General features: G+C 30.0%; 1 protein-coding gene across 24 annotated transcripts in view; it reads right to left on the reverse strand.

Moving 5' to 3' along the window:
• Window positions 1-18,357, reverse strand: part of LOC139511792 (centriolin-like) — an 89,098-nt gene that overhangs the window by 55,486 nt on the left and 15,255 nt on the right. For 14 of the 24 annotated variants that reach the window (XM_071298861.1, XM_071298871.1, XM_071298879.1 and 11 more), the window contains exons 4-15: window positions 14,776-15,048; window positions 14,231-14,417; window positions 13,555-13,748; window positions 11,193-11,321; window positions 10,604-10,826; window positions 8,919-8,936; window positions 7,382-7,536; window positions 5,922-6,059; window positions 4,860-5,013; window positions 4,035-4,255; window positions 3,392-3,568; window positions 2,398-2,409 (exon numbers count right to left, since the gene is read on the reverse strand). In XM_071298861.1, the coding sequence (XP_071154962.1) occupies window positions 2,398-2,409; window positions 3,392-3,568; window positions 4,035-4,255; window positions 4,860-5,013; window positions 5,922-6,059; window positions 7,382-7,536; window positions 8,919-8,936; window positions 10,604-10,826; window positions 11,193-11,321; window positions 13,555-13,748; window positions 14,231-14,417; window positions 14,776-15,048 (1,881 nt within the window). The remainder of the gene's footprint in view (window positions 1-2,397; window positions 2,410-3,391; window positions 3,569-4,034; window positions 4,256-4,859; window positions 5,014-5,921; window positions 6,060-7,381; window positions 7,537-8,918; window positions 8,937-10,603; window positions 10,827-11,192; window positions 11,322-13,554; window positions 13,749-14,230; window positions 14,418-14,775; window positions 15,049-18,357) is intronic. The other 10 variants (XM_071298873.1, XM_071298865.1, XM_071298862.1 and 7 more) reach the window with 3 other exon arrangements.

An 18,357-nucleotide genomic window follows, 5' to 3' on the forward strand; every position in this document is an offset into this window, starting at 1 on the left:
AATATCAATTAAAAAAAAAAAAAAAAAAAAACATAAAACAGATTTTTTGCCTTACTTCTCTCCACAGTATTGTAAAGGTTATGCCCAATCTAACCCCAAGTCCTGGAAGCACACCTGTCTATTTCTATAATTCAACTTACTTATGATAATATTAAATTTGACTAAAACAGAATAATTTGTACTTAGCATGCTTCTTTCCTACAAAGATTTTTTCGAAATAAAAGAGATAAAGCCAGTCTGTAACTTTCATTTTTCAAGTGGAAAGCTGTGAGATAAGAAAATTATGTGTATTGATGCAGACAAGGAAACATTTCTTTCAGTTATACTTCTGTATTTATGATGAATTTCATTTGTTTTGATACTGGTATTCTGTGTAAATTGGAATCATTTAGGTTTTTTCTTTAAGAAAAAAGTGAAAATAATTAACAAGTAATCCATAATTGGATATGCATGCAGTAATATATAAGGCATTCCTGAAAAGCAATACTGCTGAGCAAGGATATTTTAACATGCTTAAAAGGTAATAAATAGTTTTCATTGATCAAAGATAACAAAGTCTTAATGCTGAGAATAATAAGAAAAAAAAATGACATATATAACATTAGCATGCTGCTGAAAGGACAAAATAAGAATTCTCTAAATTTTCTAATGGATGTTTAAACCATCTGAAAGGCTATTCCAATGGGAAAAGGGTTATACAAGTTTGGAAAAATGTTGTAAGTCCAACAGCTTTACCCTTTAATGAAAATATCATAAATATGTAGATACTGCAGACCCATTGGTGGCCTTTGGCTGTTGACTGCTCTATTGTCAGGTTGTTATCTCTTTGACACATTCTCAATTTTACTGTAATATCATTAAGTGAAATGCCTCAATATGTAGATAATAATTATTATATGTAGAAAAATAGTTACTATTTAAAATGAATTGGTCCAATATGTAGATGAAAGTTATCATTTGATGAAAAAGTCCAATATGTAGATAATATTTACTCAATAGAGTTTTTTTTCAAGTTTAGTTACACATGATTACAATAGCAGGGCTCACACTACTTCAGAATTATAGGGAGAAGTGACTTCTCTTTTTGAAACGATAGGGAGAAGTGGTGAGATTTGAAAAAGAAGTGCTCATTCGCGCGGTGCGCTACATTGTTCGGATTTTACAATAGTATAAAGGGCCATATGTAAATAATGTTCTTTTTATATTGTTCAATTCATATGAGTAAAAAATTACAATTAAAGTAACATTTGAAATTAAAAGTTGTTTAAGTTTTACTAAGGTTCTTGTGAGAAACTACCAAATAAATATCTAGCACTAAAAAAAAAAAATTTATTTAAAAAAATGTAAAGAAATTATAAAATATCAATTACAATTTAATTAAAAATTATCTTGTGTATGACATTCAGTGTTTCTCATAAAAAATATAAAAGTAATTAAGCTGGGCCATAATATATTGATATTAGTATAATAGTCTCAGAGTTAAGCAACTTTAATCAATAGTTTGAAACAATCCATAAAAGATATAGGGAATTATATACACCAATCAATTAGATGTAACCAAAAGTCTCTTAATGCGTGTCGAATGCGTAACTTTTCCCTTTGGGATCAATATTCTTCTGTCAGCTGTTCCATCCGTGTGTCCGTAGTAATTATTGTAAAAGTACGGATTTCGGTCATGGCTGGTCCGGTTCAGATCCGTAGTTTAGAAATCTGTCAATGGCGGACGAATGCAAGAAAATTTACAAAAATAAACGATGTTTGACACGTTATTTGGAAAGGAACATGACGGTTTTAATGCAATAAATGGATTAAACATTTACTGGAGGCAACTTTTATCACGTTTAAATGAAGTAACAAACTTATTTTGCTGCCGAAATTTAGGTTGATGTACGTTTTCGAGTAACAAGCACCGGTACTTGCGGAAATGCACGAAGTGTGTATTTTTATCAAATAACCTGCTACACACTGCGAAGACAATGTTTCGACCTCTTTTCTAAAGATAATGAATCATTTATGTCTGAATTTCTTTAATTATCAGTAAAAAATTGATGTTTCATCAACTTGGTAAAAATTTTAAAATGTCCAATGACGGAAGCGACTGAAAGCGACTATCGTCAAGAACAGGGCGACTTGTTTTCGCTTTTGGGGGTCGGGGAAAGCGAAGTGACGGTCGGGAAGGCGACTTCTTCGCCCAAGTCGCCTGGTAGCGTGAGCCCTGAATAGTAAATAGTTCATGAGAATACAGTTAAAAGAAGGGTTGCTAATGGGAGTAAGTTTAAGATTCCTTGAGAAAAAATTGATGAAATAAAAGCAATGAGGGTATACTATCTACTGTAAATATTTCTGATTCTACAAAGATTCCTGTAAGATTATGATATATAGTGTCTTGATACTTGCCACTTCTCCAGGCTAAATAAAAATAAGGCAATAAATCTACTTGTCACTATAAACTATAATTCAAATTTTCTATATGACAGATTCCTCCTGATTTTTTGTTTTTAATACAATTGAAGTCAAAGAAGTGAAAGAACTACAAAACAAGATTCTAATACAACATCAATTTGTATTAATATTCATCAATACATAAATTTAAGGCAGCATCAATTTATTCTTGAGGATGCTCCAAGCATGTTCAGAGCTTTTCGAGAAGGTTCTTCTCAGCAATTAAAGTGACAATAATTATCATGATCCATATTAAGATGTCAAACAAATCTATAACAAGGAAAGTAAAGCATTAATAATAAAGCCATTATAGAAGAAGCTCAATTCACACCTGTGAAGCAACCTCGTAAGAATTAATCTATGATCCCTTAAACAGATGTACTGTGGATTCATTTATGTTCGTAGGTACCAATTTTCATGGATTACAAAAAAACTTGCATGTTCTTGAATATTTAATTTCGTGGTTTTGCCGAAGTCTGCATATAAGCCTATATGAAATTTGTTATTCGTTGAACATTTAATTTCACCTGTACCCACGAATGCAACGAAAACTGGTATCCAACGAATAATAATGAATCTACAGTATTGATGAGTATCTTTATAAATTAAAATCCATTTCTACTATCCTGCATCTTTGGTTGGCAAAATAAGACATATGACTGTATATCTCAATGGTAAATATGCAAGCGTTTGTCCTTAGGTTGGATCCTGTATTAGTTTTGTAATTCATATGATATAACATGAATATATATCATTTCTGTCTAACATAAACAGATAAAACCTGTTCAAGTTTAATGGTAACTTGAAAATCATCAAGACATAGAACACCTTTTTTTTACTTAAAAGAAAAGATACAAAACCCATCACAGCAAACTAAATACAAGAACACATCTAGCTGTTTACAATTACATATCTAGTGAATTATACCTAAATACTTTGACATACAAACCTGAGCACGTTTTTCCGATTCTTTCAATTGTCGTTTCAGATCGCTTAACTCCTTATGTGTATTTTCCATCCTGTCTTGATGTTCAGCGTCTAAATGTCGTGTTTTGTGTAACTGGTCTTCTAATGATCGATTCATATCTTCTTGATTCTGAAGTGTTAATTCCATTTCTCCCAATCGCTAAAACATTATAAAACATTATTTTTTCACTACTTCATAACATTTAACATATTCTAAAATTCTGACAATTTTCATGTAGAATATCCCTATCCTTACAATATCAGCTCTGAAATTTGGGTTTCAGGGTTTTAATTCTAAGAGAATCATTTTTACAACATGTTTAGTTTTTAAAATATGTGTACTTTGTTTAAAATTTTTAGTAAGTGTTAATATATTATTTTCAAATACCAGTCCAAATATGGTTGATTCCAATTTTCCTCATTGAACAATCAGAGATAACCTGAATATAAATTCCATATCCTCATGATTATGTGTAGGAAGGGTCTAAGTAGACTCCCTCTTTTAAAAAGGGAAGATTATTATAATATTTAAATTTCGTAAAAAATATTTAAGACTTCTTCATATAAAATCCAAACCTATTGTTGAATTCAAATGAAAAATCTAAAAACTACAAAACCATTCCCACCTTTTCCATTTCTTTGAACCGTTTGGCTTCAGTGTCCAGTATTGCCAACTCTTGTTCTAGTTTTCCTACTTTCTGTTGTAGGACAGCTTTTTCACCTAACACCGATTCATAGTCTCTTTGTCGTTTCATTCCCTGATTTTTCACATTGGCCAGATAACCCTGTAATCCACCGACTATTTCATCTAATTCTTGTCTTAGGTTGTCATTGGCATCAATTCGATCTATAAAATTTCAAAAATGACAAACTTATTATCATTTCCTGCATTTTCAAATCAGAATTTTCCTTAGAAAAATGTGGATTTCTACATAGCATTTTATTTCTTAATTTGTAATATTATAGTAAGTGATTATTATAACATGGAGTTTTTTTTAATCATTGGGTACTTATTTTCTGAGGGGGTAGGAGGGGTCCCAGAAAACCCAGGCTTAAAAATAGAAAAGCCTGAGGTCATGAATTTAAATAAATTTAAATCCCGACATCCTGAAATTCAAAAATTGCAACCCACTTAAAGAGTACAAGATAATGTAATAAGTTCAGTTCTGTTTTTATCATGTTTATGAATGAATAAAATATAAACAGGCTAGTATAATATAGCTTATATATTTAATAATGATTTCATCTCTTTACATGAAGCAGTGCAATAATCTCATATATTTCCCTATTGTTCTACAATTGCATAAAATTCATGCAATTACTTCTGAATTTCAAACATGAAAAATTTATTTTTAATAGAATCAAACAAAAATTTCAATTGTCTAATACAGGAATTCTCGTTTAAGGGCATATGGCATGTGAAATAACAATTTGTTGCTATGACAACTGACCATCATTTAACTGTGTCTCCAGCTTTTTGATATCATCTGTTTCTTTGGCGATGGTATCTAACATAACCTCTAGCTGAGTTTGTAGCTGGCCATACATTTGATTACTCTCACTGATCTGCTGTTCCTTGTCAACCATTTCTGCATACATTTTACGCTGGAAAACAATGTTGTAAAATTAGTCTTTTATTTTATATGAAGAAAAGAACAGTATTTTTTCTTTTTTTGGTTGAAATCTCAAAGTTTATTTCAAACAATTTACAAAATATTGTAAAAAATGAAAACTGTTTGTACTTTAAACATAAAAATAATGACATGTAATTGGCTGAATTTCAACTGTTTTAGAAATTGTTAGCCAATCACAATGTTTTGGTGTAGTGAACACATTTGAAAATATTATCCAAATTGGATCATTCTGAAACAGTGAATTGAAAATGCCAGTTATCAACATGATAAAAAATCTATTTTAGATGCACAGTGTCATTTCCTGTGTGGTTGGGCAAATAATGTGTTGATTTGTGACAATTGATTTAATAGAAGATGTGGATTGCTGTAAAATTGACAGTGATACACCACAACAGAGAGTTTAAATCTTTAAAAAACAATTCTGCTAGAAATGCAACACGTTACTGAAAAATGTATGGGGCACCTTTCTGTAAAAAGAAAACTGTACATTTAGAAATTAATTTATTAATTGTAATTATAATTGCGACAAAAATTCGAGATTAATTACTGCGATTTTAGGAAAATCTATCTACAGCCATATATGTATCAGATATCGAAATGATATGGTATTACCTAGTTGCATTATTCCCATTAATAAAAACCTCGCAATAAGTTCTAAATTTACAGTAATCAGACTTGAAAAGGGGTAAGAGATGCATTTTTTACACTGAGGCATAAATCTATTCCAGAATTGTAGCCATATCATTTTTTCAGAATTGTTGGTGGCAAAGGAAGAAGAGGTATAAAGCTAAGATTAGAGAAAATTGATTTGATCCTTTCACCATAGTAGACAACTAGCCTTGCCAATCTGATATTACCATTCTAGATCATTTTACTTACATATTTAGGATCTTTAGTATCAAGAGCTTCTAGCTGTCCTTTCAATCTTGCAACATCTACTTTATTTTTATGCACGGTATTTTGCGTTTTTTGTATCTCATCTTCTATTTGAGTAGCACTATCTTTCAATTCATTTACCTGAAAATTTTAAAGATCTTAAATCAGACAACAAAAACAACTGATTAAACTGATTCATTGATTGATTGTTGTTTGGTTAAAGTACATTGTCATAATCAATTAAATAATACCTAAACAAGAATGTGTCCAAAGTACACGGATGCCCCACTCACACTATCATTTTCCATGTTCAATGGAGCATGAAATTGGATAAAAAATATAATTAGGCATTAAAATTAGAAAGATAATATCATAGGGAACATGTGTACTAAGTTTCAAGTTGATTGGACTTCAACTTCATCAAAAACTACCTTGACCAAAAACTTTAACCTGAAACATGCACTTTCATTTTCTATGTTCAGTGGACCGTGAAATTGGGGTCAAAAGTTTAATTTGGCTTTAAAATTAGAAAGATCATATCATAAGGAACATGTGTACTAAGTTTCAAGTTGATTGGACTTCAACTTCATCAAAAACTACCTTGACCAAAAACTTTAACCTGAAACATGCACTTTCATTTTCTATGTTCAGTGGACCGTGAAATTGGGGTCAAAAGTTTAATTTGGCTTTAAAATTAGAAAGATCATATCATAAGGAACATGTGTACTAAGTTTCAAGTTGATTGGACTTCAACTTCATCAAAAACTACCTTGACCAAAAACTTTAACCTGAAACATGCACTTTCATTTTCTATGTTCAGTGGACCGTGAAATTGGGGTCAAAAGTTTAATTTGGCTTTAAAATTAGAAAGATCATATCATAGGGAACATGTGTACCAAGTTTGAAGTCGATTGGACTTCAACTTCATCAAAAACTACCTCGACCAAAAACTTTAACCTGAAGCGGGACAGACGGACGAACGAACGGACGAACGAACGGACGAACGAACGGACGAACGGACGCACAGACCAGAAAACATAATGCCCCTATGTGGGGCATAAAAAGACGGCTGGTTATATTGTCTATGAAATTCAAATTAAAATTCATAAATCCTGCAAGAAAATATTTTTACAAAAATAATGATTTGTTTGTTGAGTGTAAGTGTCAATTTTCAATACATTTGTCGTAGTTAGAATATTTGAAGTTATATCTTGTATACTGTGGTTTCATAATTATTCTTTGGATACCAATAGTCATGGGTTTCATGGGTAAAGAGAACCACAAATTTAAGTGTTCAATGAATAACATATTTTAAATAGGCTTTGTATATACAGAGATTGGCAAAATCACATAAATTAAACATTAACGACAATGCAAGTTTTCAGCAATCCTTGAAAAATTGATACCCAAAAAAAATAAATGAATCACAGTTATTGCCATACTCAGAAATAAATACTACTTACCAACTGCATTTTTTTAGCAAGCCTCTGTCTGACTTGAACTTTGACATCATCCTTGTCACCAATGTCACCCATGCGTTTGAGATCCTTGGTAGCTTGAAGAAGCTTTGTCTCTGTTTTCTGCATGTCATCTTGTAAGCGTTTAAGTCTCTCCTCAGCTACAAATTTAACAGCACGGTTTAGTTAATACAGAAAATGTTGGGATTATTTAACATGATTTCCATGATATTAAACTTGATGTTAACCACTCTTTTTTTTATTATGTAAAGATATGAACTATGCAAAATTGCATGCAATCACATATTTTACCAAGGTGATGATGGTTACTGTATAAAATAGTGGAAGGGTTTAAGGAGTTAAAACAATGATTTTCAATGAATTTATGAGGTAAAACATATCTTCCTACTTCATTAAATGGTAAATGAAATTATGTTTAGTTCATCAATATAAATCAGTTGAGGTTGGTTGTAAAAAAAAGGTTAAAGAAGGAAATATAATTTATACTGGTCACTAGTTGAAACCTTAATATTGCTAAAAATTAGCAATTTCAGTTCTCATTAAATTAATGTGTATTCAAATTCACTATCTAATGCCTAGAGTGATACAAACAAAATAAAAAAGCAAATACTTCAATTTTTTGGCAACTGCAATACAATAAAATTCTACAAACAAAGAGCAACAAATTAGTTCTAGAGTAGAGCATTTTTTTCTACGCTAATATCAACTGTTAATAAATGGGTTTGCTATATGTTTAATGCATAGGATTTTTAGCAAGGAAATTTTCTTAGGAGAAAAAATGTATATATCATTTTCCCAAATGAAAAGAAATATATTTTTTCCTGAATAGATGAAAAGAATATGTAATAGATATAGTTCAAATTTATGACTTGTTTTATAATTTAACATGATAATCTCATTCAAACCTTAATTCAGTTTGATGGATCTTTTTTTCTCTGACATTGATAATGTAAAAAGTAGATAATACAATAAAATAAATTTGAGAATGGAAATTGTGAACCCGACCAAGGGACCAAAGTAGTTTTTTTCCAACCAAGCTTTCATTTATCGTTATCCTAGATGAATATTGTACGAGCTCGAGCTTGTCAGGCACAAACTGATCTATAACTAAATAACTAAGCTTTAAGATAAAATATAAAGAAAATTTTATTTTTGAGAAATGTTTTAGTGTTCTTCTGAAAAATATCAGAATAGTAAATTAATATAACACAGAGGGTTCTGTTATTGCAATAACATATAAAAAAAAATGTGATGAAAAGTTTGTGCTCAACTGAAATGATAAGTCTTTACTTCTATTTCAACATATTAAAATGCAACATACAAAGGAAAATAATCTAAAAAAAATATATAATATTCAAAGATCTCAAAATTTTAAAGATTACAAAATAGAATTTGGTTGGCAACTGTCAAATCTAATTTTCAAAACAATTTGCATTTTCTGATTGGTTGATTTGAATTTATTAAAGTTATTATTTCCCTTTGTATGCAAATGAGAAAGAAAGATCTGAGAGAATGAACCTACTGGCTGCAACAGTTGGGTCTGAAAATGAATCAATTAGACATCTCAATAAATTTAAATCAAGCATGACTTATCCTAAAACATGATGGTAAAAATATTTTAAAACATTGTAGAAGCATAAAGAAAATTAGCATTTATCAATTCTCAAATTAGAGATTGTTGGAAATATTTTGCTGACCAAAACAATTCCACTAGTACAAATTTATATATATATAATTATATCTCTAAGTACGTCTGAGCCAGTGACAACTATTAAAAGTTAAAATAATATAATACATACTATATTTGTTTCTTCATGATTAATTAAAAGCATTTTCCATCAAAATAGTTTCTTTAATTCTTTAAATTCATTTTTAAAAAGGTTTTGCTGTGCATAATACTTTAAATTTCAAGAAAAAAATCTAATCATGCAGTAAATTCTTTGGAAATAAAGTATAGATAATCCTTCACCATTGAAGCAGAAGTCCTAATTGAAAGCATGTCAACTAGTGCATGGAAATTCATTGTTTTTGATCACTATTTCAGATAAGAGAGCCCTAGCTACCACTTAATTTTTATGGGGTGCTGGAATGAAAAGTTTGTCCTGCACTTTTATAATTTTTAACTATGTCCTGCATTTATTTTAGTTGTTACCTCTGTTCTGCAATTTATTTTCAATCTATTTTTTTAAAGTTTATCCTGCCTTTTTTCTAACATAAATTGTCATCCTGTCTTTTTTGGCAGAGTCTCATCCTGACTCCTGTCTTGCCTTTTTTTATGCCCCACCTACGGTAGTAGGGGGGCATTATGTATTCTGGTCTGTGCGTCCGTTCGTCTGTTCGTTCGTCCGTCCGTCTGTCCTGCTTCAGGTTAAAGTTTTTGGTCAAGGTAGTTTTTAATGAAGTTGAAGTCCAATAGACTTCAAACTTGGTACACATGTTCCCTACGATATGATCTTTCTAATTTTAATGCCAAATTAGAGTGTTTACCCCAATGTCACGGTCCACTGAACATGGAAAATGATAGTGCGAGTGGGGCATTCGTGTACTGGGGACACATTCTTGTTTCCTTCAAATTTCATCCTAGCCCCCCTAAAAATCAAATGGCAGGTCCCTAAAGCACAATATCTGAAGACTTTTTAAGTTATGACTATACATGTACAACAATTTGTAACAGATGAGAAAGGAAATATTGACATAGTATTCTGTACAAACAACATATATAAATGAAACTGAAGTTCTGCTGTTGATGACATAAAACAATGAAACATGATAAAGTATACTTTTTTGACAGTTTAACAACAGCTTATTAATTATTATAACATATAATGACAAACAAACAAAATAAACCTTCACATCCTGACTTCAAAACAACAACAAAATAGACACATCCCAATTAAAAATGTTACATCATAAATTTTAAGCCATACTTTTTACCTTTGTTGACGATGTGTATAGTTATCAAGTTATTTCGATTCATATTTTGTAATGAGTTTTTTCAATATTCTAATTTCATTGCCTTGTACAGTACACTAAAATGAACAGCAAAAATGTTCACATCTAGTAAATTTTCTTCCTTGAAATAGTAAACATTAGACACAAGATAAATTTCTCAAAATGACGTAACAATATTTTGCTGTCTGGAAATTCAGAAATGCTTATAACAGGTAAGTGTTCATATAAGAAGTTGTGAGAGACCCTAATACCTACTTTTGCTAACTCTATCCTGTTTTTCAGACAGTTCTTGGTCTAAATGAGTAGCCATTTGTTCTATGACTTGAGCTCTCTGCGGTGAAGCAGATTCTCCGAAACTATGTACAGTGACTTTCTGTCCCGGTGATCCACCAATACTTCCGTCCCTAGAAAACTGATTAGCTTTAAATCTAGCTCGTCCTAAATATGGACTCTCATCCAGCTGTCCACTGTCGTCATCCTATAATAAAGGGGCACCTGTTTATTAGATTGAATGAAAGAATAGATGTGGCAAATGTCATCTTTTGCTGAGGTAAACATTGGGAGAGGTATCATAAGAAGAAATTGTAAATTCAAGATTCTAAATTGAAACCTTAAAACACTTAATTTAAAAAAAGTTAATATTAAAATTAAATTGTCAACAGTGAGACACAAATTTACATATGATAAATATCTACTGTTTATAATATATAAAGTTTCTTGTTTTTCGAACATTTTCAAAATTTTTAGTACGGTAATTAAAATTTAAAACCCAGTGTATGTTGACAATTTATATTTGGATATTTCTATATTTTGTTCGGAAATATTTCCACAGAAGAGTACTTACATCATGATATCTTTGAGGACTCTTCCCAAGACTATCAAACTTAGAATCAATCTTATGGAAGGCTAGTTCTTGTTCCAGCTGATAATGCTTCTCACAAGCTTTGTTTAACTCTTTTGTCTTCTTTGAAAGCTACAAAATACAGAAAATATGAGTTAATTACACGACTGCACAAATCTCTGTTTATCAAATTACATTTCAAAGTAATTTGAAAAAACATTTGTATATCAATAAAATTTGCAATGGATTCAACTGTTGATTGTAAATGAAAAATCAACAACAATTGCAAAAATTTAGAAATAATGAAATTAAAGTACCTCCTTGCCAGTCTGAATTGATTACAATTCCTAAGCTACTGGATTTCATGACCATTTGAGTAATAGCAGACTGTAAGACTGAGATCTCAATGAAAAGAATTTGAGCTCTAATGTTCATGTACATGTATTATGATATCAAAATGTAAACTTCTTTTTCAATACAGAAAAAAATAGTTTGATTTCATCATAAATAGTTTTTTTTTACCAAACACAGTAGACTGTATAAAGAAACAAACCTCAAATATATGAGAGAATAAAGTTTCTCTTATTTATCTAAAGATATTACTCCCCCAGGAAGGCACACAAATTTCATTTCTTTGCGTAGGTGCCTTCCAAATGCACCTGTTTAACATAGGTCTAAATAAAATGGTTAATCAATTTTATTGGTGGCTCAGTTAAAAAAAGCCTTTTTTCCTTGGATAGAAATTATTATGTTTAAATGGAATATATTATAATCAGTAACTGGATTGTATTTAATCAACTGATTTCTTTATTCAATGAAGTTAATAGATTTTATATGGGTGATAGAAATTACATAATCCTAATGCATTTATAAACAGGATTATGTAATAAATAATTGCTTAATCTTTCAATACAATAAATATTAAAATTAAAAATGAACCAACTACGATTTAGGGTAAATAATAAGGAAACAGCAATCCAACAACAACAGGAGTGCACATACTGAAATATATCTCCTGCTTTAGGATTACAACTGTATTTTATGTTGGAGTTCTTGAGATCAAATTTTCACTACATGTATATCAAAAAAGTTTTAATAAAATCCAAAAAGATTTAAATCTCTTCTTTATGTTTCTTTTAAACTGAGCTAAATATCTGATTTACAAACTTATTTCACTGGAAAGAGAATTCAACATAAGCCTAGCTATAGAATAACCTGTTACACAGGAGTCAGACCTTCAGATTAGAAACAATGATGCCAAAATATGAGCTGCATTGGATCCACCTAATGCAAATGAATATCGATTCATATGTTCACCTATTTTGGTTGAAAAAATCTCTACACTAAGTCTGAAACTGTCAAAAATTGAATTGTTATAAGAACCCTATAACACAGAACAACAAACACAAAATGCATCTTTAATGTCATATATGAATGTTCCAAAATCAATCAAAGTATAATTTACACATGAACATGTATATGTGCAATTTAATAAGGTCACAGCTCATAAGTATTTCTACTTTAAAAATAATAAAACAAACCTGTTTCTATTTGTTAATCCAACATATATACACAGAAATATATCCATGGTACAGTATATCAGGAACCCTATTGATATCAATTCATTTTTATCTACATAGTCGACAATATTTACAAGTCAACGTTTTCAAGATAAATTTTGGCTCCACAATGTACAATACCTTGTACAAACATGTCACCTAGCTCTAGTAGCTTATCACTTTCTACCTTACAGTTCAGACAATTAAAGGTTAATCTGGATTAATAACTTAATCTTTGGATTAAAAACATGCATTATATGCAGGTAAGACATGCGTAATAAGCAGAAAATCATTTAAAATAACTTAACATCATTTATCTTTATATAAACATTCACTTCTTTCTTTTTGGTATATTGCTTTCTTTGTAATCCTTTAAATTTTCTTACTTACCATAAGTTTAGTTTTGTTTTCTAATATAATTAATACATGTACCATTTCTTTTTACCCTTTTTTATCATTCATATTAAAAAAAAAATTGAAAAATTATTTCCAAATTTTAATATGGTGAGGATTAGAAACTAATCATCATTATAATATATAATAATGTAATTTTTCAGAATCTTCTTATTATAAATTATTTATGACTGTGAATTCAGAAATAATTGCATGCATTTATTAATTTAATTTTTAAATAATGAACAAAATTACAAGATAAGTTATGCGATTTCAGGAAAATCTGTAAACAGAATATGTATCAGATAATAGAGATCTTAACATTACAAAGACTAACCCTGTAGCATTATTCTAATAAAAACCTCACAATAATTTCTGAATTTACAGAATTAAATTCTTAAATAAACACAAACCAAGCCATTCTTTGTCTCCAGTTCTTTTTCCATTTCCTGCATTCTTTCCATATACATTCTTTCTCTTTTCTTCATTTCCTCCTCAGTTCCCTTGAGAAAAGATGATTCCTGAACAGATTTATTTTTGTCTGCTGTCAGCTTTTTGATTTTAGTTTCCTCTTGTTCTAGTTGCTTCTCAAGTCTTTCTACCTCATCTATAAAAAAAGACAGTTTGAAGTCATGATATCTGAGAAAGTTTTATTCTGGTTGCTTTTGGCATAAGAAACAGCACAGTTGCACATTCATATTTTTTGCAGCTATATAACTACCGGTATATAGATAGGAGTCCCTATATATTTTTTAAAGTAATATAAAAAAAATCCTTCATCATGATAGCTATATATTATTGGGTTTCTACACATTGGTATTTTGAAATATCAACTGAGCAAAAAGGTTCACATTGTGACGAGCAACTGTTATTTTATCATTTTTATTGGTAGATAACTCGAAACTCTGTTTTATCATCCTGCCTGGCCTTTTCACACCTTCTTTGACAGTTTTACGCTTGACAAAAGAAAGCTTGATAACTTCTCCTCCGACTTTTGTTCATCTCACATAGCCATGATAAGAGAATTAGAGAGCTTCTGATCATGGTGATATACATGTAAGCAAAGGGAATACAATAAATGTTACATACCTTGTTCAAACCTATCTTTAGCATACTGTCTCTCTTGTTCAGTGACATTTTGACTATCCAGGGTCTCTAGACATCTGATGTGAAATATAATATACATTCTACTATGGGGAAGCTGTGAGAGTGGGTTCTCTGCAACTGTCAACTGTGTCAAATCAGGTATTGGTTTAAGTTTGGCTAACTCACTCAGCTAAAATTATAGGCAAACAGTCAGTAATAATTGCAAAATTTCATTCTCTTACCATTTTGTGTTTTCGAGGACAAACTTTTATTTACACCTTACAGTGCATCTATCAAATTAATATGAGTTTTACCCAAAATTTGGCTGAAGATTTACATGAAGCAATTTCCTGAATGGTGACATAATTTACCAAACTGATTTATTAGAAAATCAAAATCAATACTGGCTTTAAATGCTATTTTTTTTTCATGCTGATTTACATACTATTTACATTCTTTAGCCTATATTGTTAATCATGTTAATTTCTTTGCAGGGACTTAACTCAACTCACAGATTCAAGATCATTTTTGTTTGTTCTATGACTTACAGATTCCATGTTATTTTTGCCTATATGTAGTGTTCGGAGAGCTCTAAACTTCCGTCCCATCCAGATTGGTATATGTTGAATCTGGTTCCCTGTGAGATTAAGGACCTGCAGAGATGTCATACTCTCTAAACCTTCTATCTTTGTAAGGTTGTTGTAAGACAAGTTGAGTTCTTTCAATTTAAACAGTTTATCCATCTTTTCTATTTTTTCAATCATATTGCAGCTGAGATTAAGCACTGTTAGTCTCTTTAGTTTATCCAGGTTCTCTATGTACTACAAAATAAAATAAATAGAATTGAGAATGGAAAATGGTAATGAGTTAAAAAGACAATAAACCGACCAAAGAGCAGAAAACAGCCTAAAGCCACCAATGATTCTCCAATGCAATGAAAAAAATCCTGCACTCTGAGATAGGCTTCAGCTGGATCCTAAAACAACAATGTATATTAGTTCAGCAAATTGATCACCCCAAAATCTGCATTCAGTTTTGAAACCAACCCAATATGCTGAGTAAATTTTGTTGGTTGAATGCCATTTTTTTTTTTGCATCCTTGTGCCACGGTCTAATCAACTCATTTCTCCTTTTAAGTTTTATTCATATTTGCATGCAACATTTCTGTTCCTTACAGAGAATTCTTTTTTAATACATAATGTTTAATATGGTTAGGGGTATTTTCTTAAAATAGCAAATACACTTCAGCTCATGTTGTCATCAACAGCTGATTTTGTCATTTCCCTCCTCCAAGGATGGAGTAAGAAAAACTTCTAATAACCTCAAACTCAAAGATATTTCTCGCCAGTATGTTATTTAAATATTAACATGTAAATGTGGAAATTAAAACAGTAATACTTTAACATGTAAATGGGGAAGGGTGGATGGTTCTCCTTTGTATTGAAGGATGCCTTTGTAGTTCTCATATGTGTATTATTTATATGACTGTTTATAAGTTAAAAGTATATTTGCAACAATTTCCAGAAAAACTATCAGTAGTGTTCCAAAAATAGTTGATTATTTTCATTTTCCATTATACTTCATTCATGAATGACATAAAGAGCTTAAGTAAACAAAATCACAGCATAGATATATAACACAATATAAAGGTATGCACTTCAGCACTTGCTCATATACTATACATAACTTAGGACATTTAAACATTCAATTTTCTTTTTAAACAATTAATCTTTTTTCAAAGGTAATGAATAGCTGCGATATCCATCTTTTATATCAACAGCAATAAAAGGTATTTAAATGATTTGTGTGCATGTTTACAAATCCATACATAAATGAATTATTTATTTGCTTGAATAAATGCCATTTCAGATATATTTCAAACTGTGTGTTTTGAATCCGAGATAAAAGAGAACACTTTCTTTCAATGAAATCCATTTATAATTATTTGTTGAGTAGAATGTCAATTTTCATGACAAGTAAAAACAAGGTGTCAGAAGTAAAACTTAGGAAATTTAAATTATAGATATGTTTGAAAATAAAATATTTAATGTAGAATTCGATCAAATGAAAAATGTATAAATGGCCACAACACTTGCTACTGAAAAAATATCTGCATTGGCATGCTTTTGTAATGAAACCATTTTCGCTCGGAAAATACATATATCAAACCATCAAAATTCTAATTAGTTGTTTCTAGAACTGTGAATGAACTCATGTAAGGATACCATGGGCCAAAAAAATCACTTTATGGATATCCTCAAGTATTGTTTAACCTATAAGTAAAGTTTCATTAAAACCATTACAGCCTGATAGGAGCGAGGTGTATGAGGCAGACCAACAGGATTATTTCTTTATAGAGCTCCATAAATCTTGAATTTAACCATTTACCATATATTTAACTATGGATAGTATTAGTTGAATACAATTCGATACATTATGTATCATATATGATGTATGAATGAGATGGAAGTTAAGTATTATATGTCAGTCATTTTAACATGCGATTTGTGGACCTAATAGTTTTAATAATACTTATTTTCAAACATGCAGACTCGAGGAATGTGTTATATTGCTATACACATAAAAATATTCTTATTCTACAATATGAGAACTGAACAAATAATTGATTTCATGACAAATACTTTTATTTCCATAAGAAATCTTAATATTTAGGACACATTTTGTGCAAATAAGCGAAAAGTATTGATCAATGCATATGAATGGATTCAAATTGAAATAGTTTTTAATCTAGAAGTAAAATATATGTGATGAGATATCCTTTAAAATCAGGTGAAAATAAGAAATTTATTAAAAATTTAGTGTCCAATATTAAAAGATTTGTAAATACATGTACTTTTTCAATACTGACGACAAGGAGCCTCCGAATGGAGGAGACAGATATTTTTGAAAATTGAACAAAGAACTAAGCAAAGGCACTTTTTTTTTTAAACTTTTTTAATATATTGCCTAAGTATTATAATAAATACATTATATTTCAAATTACCTACACGTAACATATTTTCCAGTGCTATCTAATTACTTTTACTTGTAAATTAAAAAAAAAATCCAAATGAAAAAATATTTAGATAAAAAGTTCCAAGTTTATTGTCACAACTTTCATGATATCATTATAGAATATTTTAATTCATTGATAACTTTTTTCATGCAGTGCCAGAGCATATAATAGCTTATCACAGTGAATGTTCTTAGGTTTATTTTTTATAGATGGAATTTCTAAGTATATCTGAATATGCTTTACCAAGTATACAAATATCAAATACAGTTGTACGTAAAATAAACAGACAGTTTCGACTTCCAATTTCTTTAAATGGATCAATTATCAATTTAAAATGACACCATTTACGGTACAATTTAAATCAGTTTCATTCATTCAATTACGTCAATATATAAATAGAAATCATTTAACTTTGTATACATAAAAGAGATAAGTAAAAATTTTGTTTATTCTTTCGTCAATACACCAAATCAATTGCTATAAAGATCTAGGACGGTTATGTATTTTATGATATTAATAGTCCTTGGTTTATGTAGCTCAAAAGGGATCATTCAAGTATAAAGATCTCAACATGAAAACGTGTACTTCAATATACAAAAACATAACTTTTGTCACCTATTTTTCTTTAAAAATGCAGCTAAGCCATTTTTTAATCACAGCGATAATAGTTTTAGGTCCTTCAAAAAATATTGATTTAAAATGTGACAAAAAAATTTCAACAGATTTTTAAAAAGGTATTTGACCCTAATCTTCATTGCATAATACACAAAAAGACTTAACATGTGCAGTTATCAGTTTTACAACATATTTATACCAACTAATTCTAATTCAATCTTTACATGAGGGGCACTTGTCAGCACTTTTAAAATGACTTGGTAAATGAGGACATGGAACATGATGTAAGCCCCCATTCCTTCTCTTAGAGGGGGACTTAAAAACTTTTTTAAAGTGGCCTATCCAGACATTTAATTCTTTAAAACAATACTCCTTCAATTACTGATGATGCAGTAAAGCAGAAATGTCAGCACCTTCTTTCAATGTATTATAAATAAAAACAAGAATGTGTCCGCAGTACACGAATGCCCCACTCGCACTATCATTTTCTATGTTCAGT

Source organism: Mytilus edulis, chromosome 2 (genome assembly GCF_963676685.1).
Source record: "Mytilus edulis chromosome 2, xbMytEdul2.2, whole genome shotgun sequence".
NCBI lineage: Eukaryota > Metazoa > Mollusca > Bivalvia > Mytilida > Mytilidae > Mytilus > Mytilus edulis.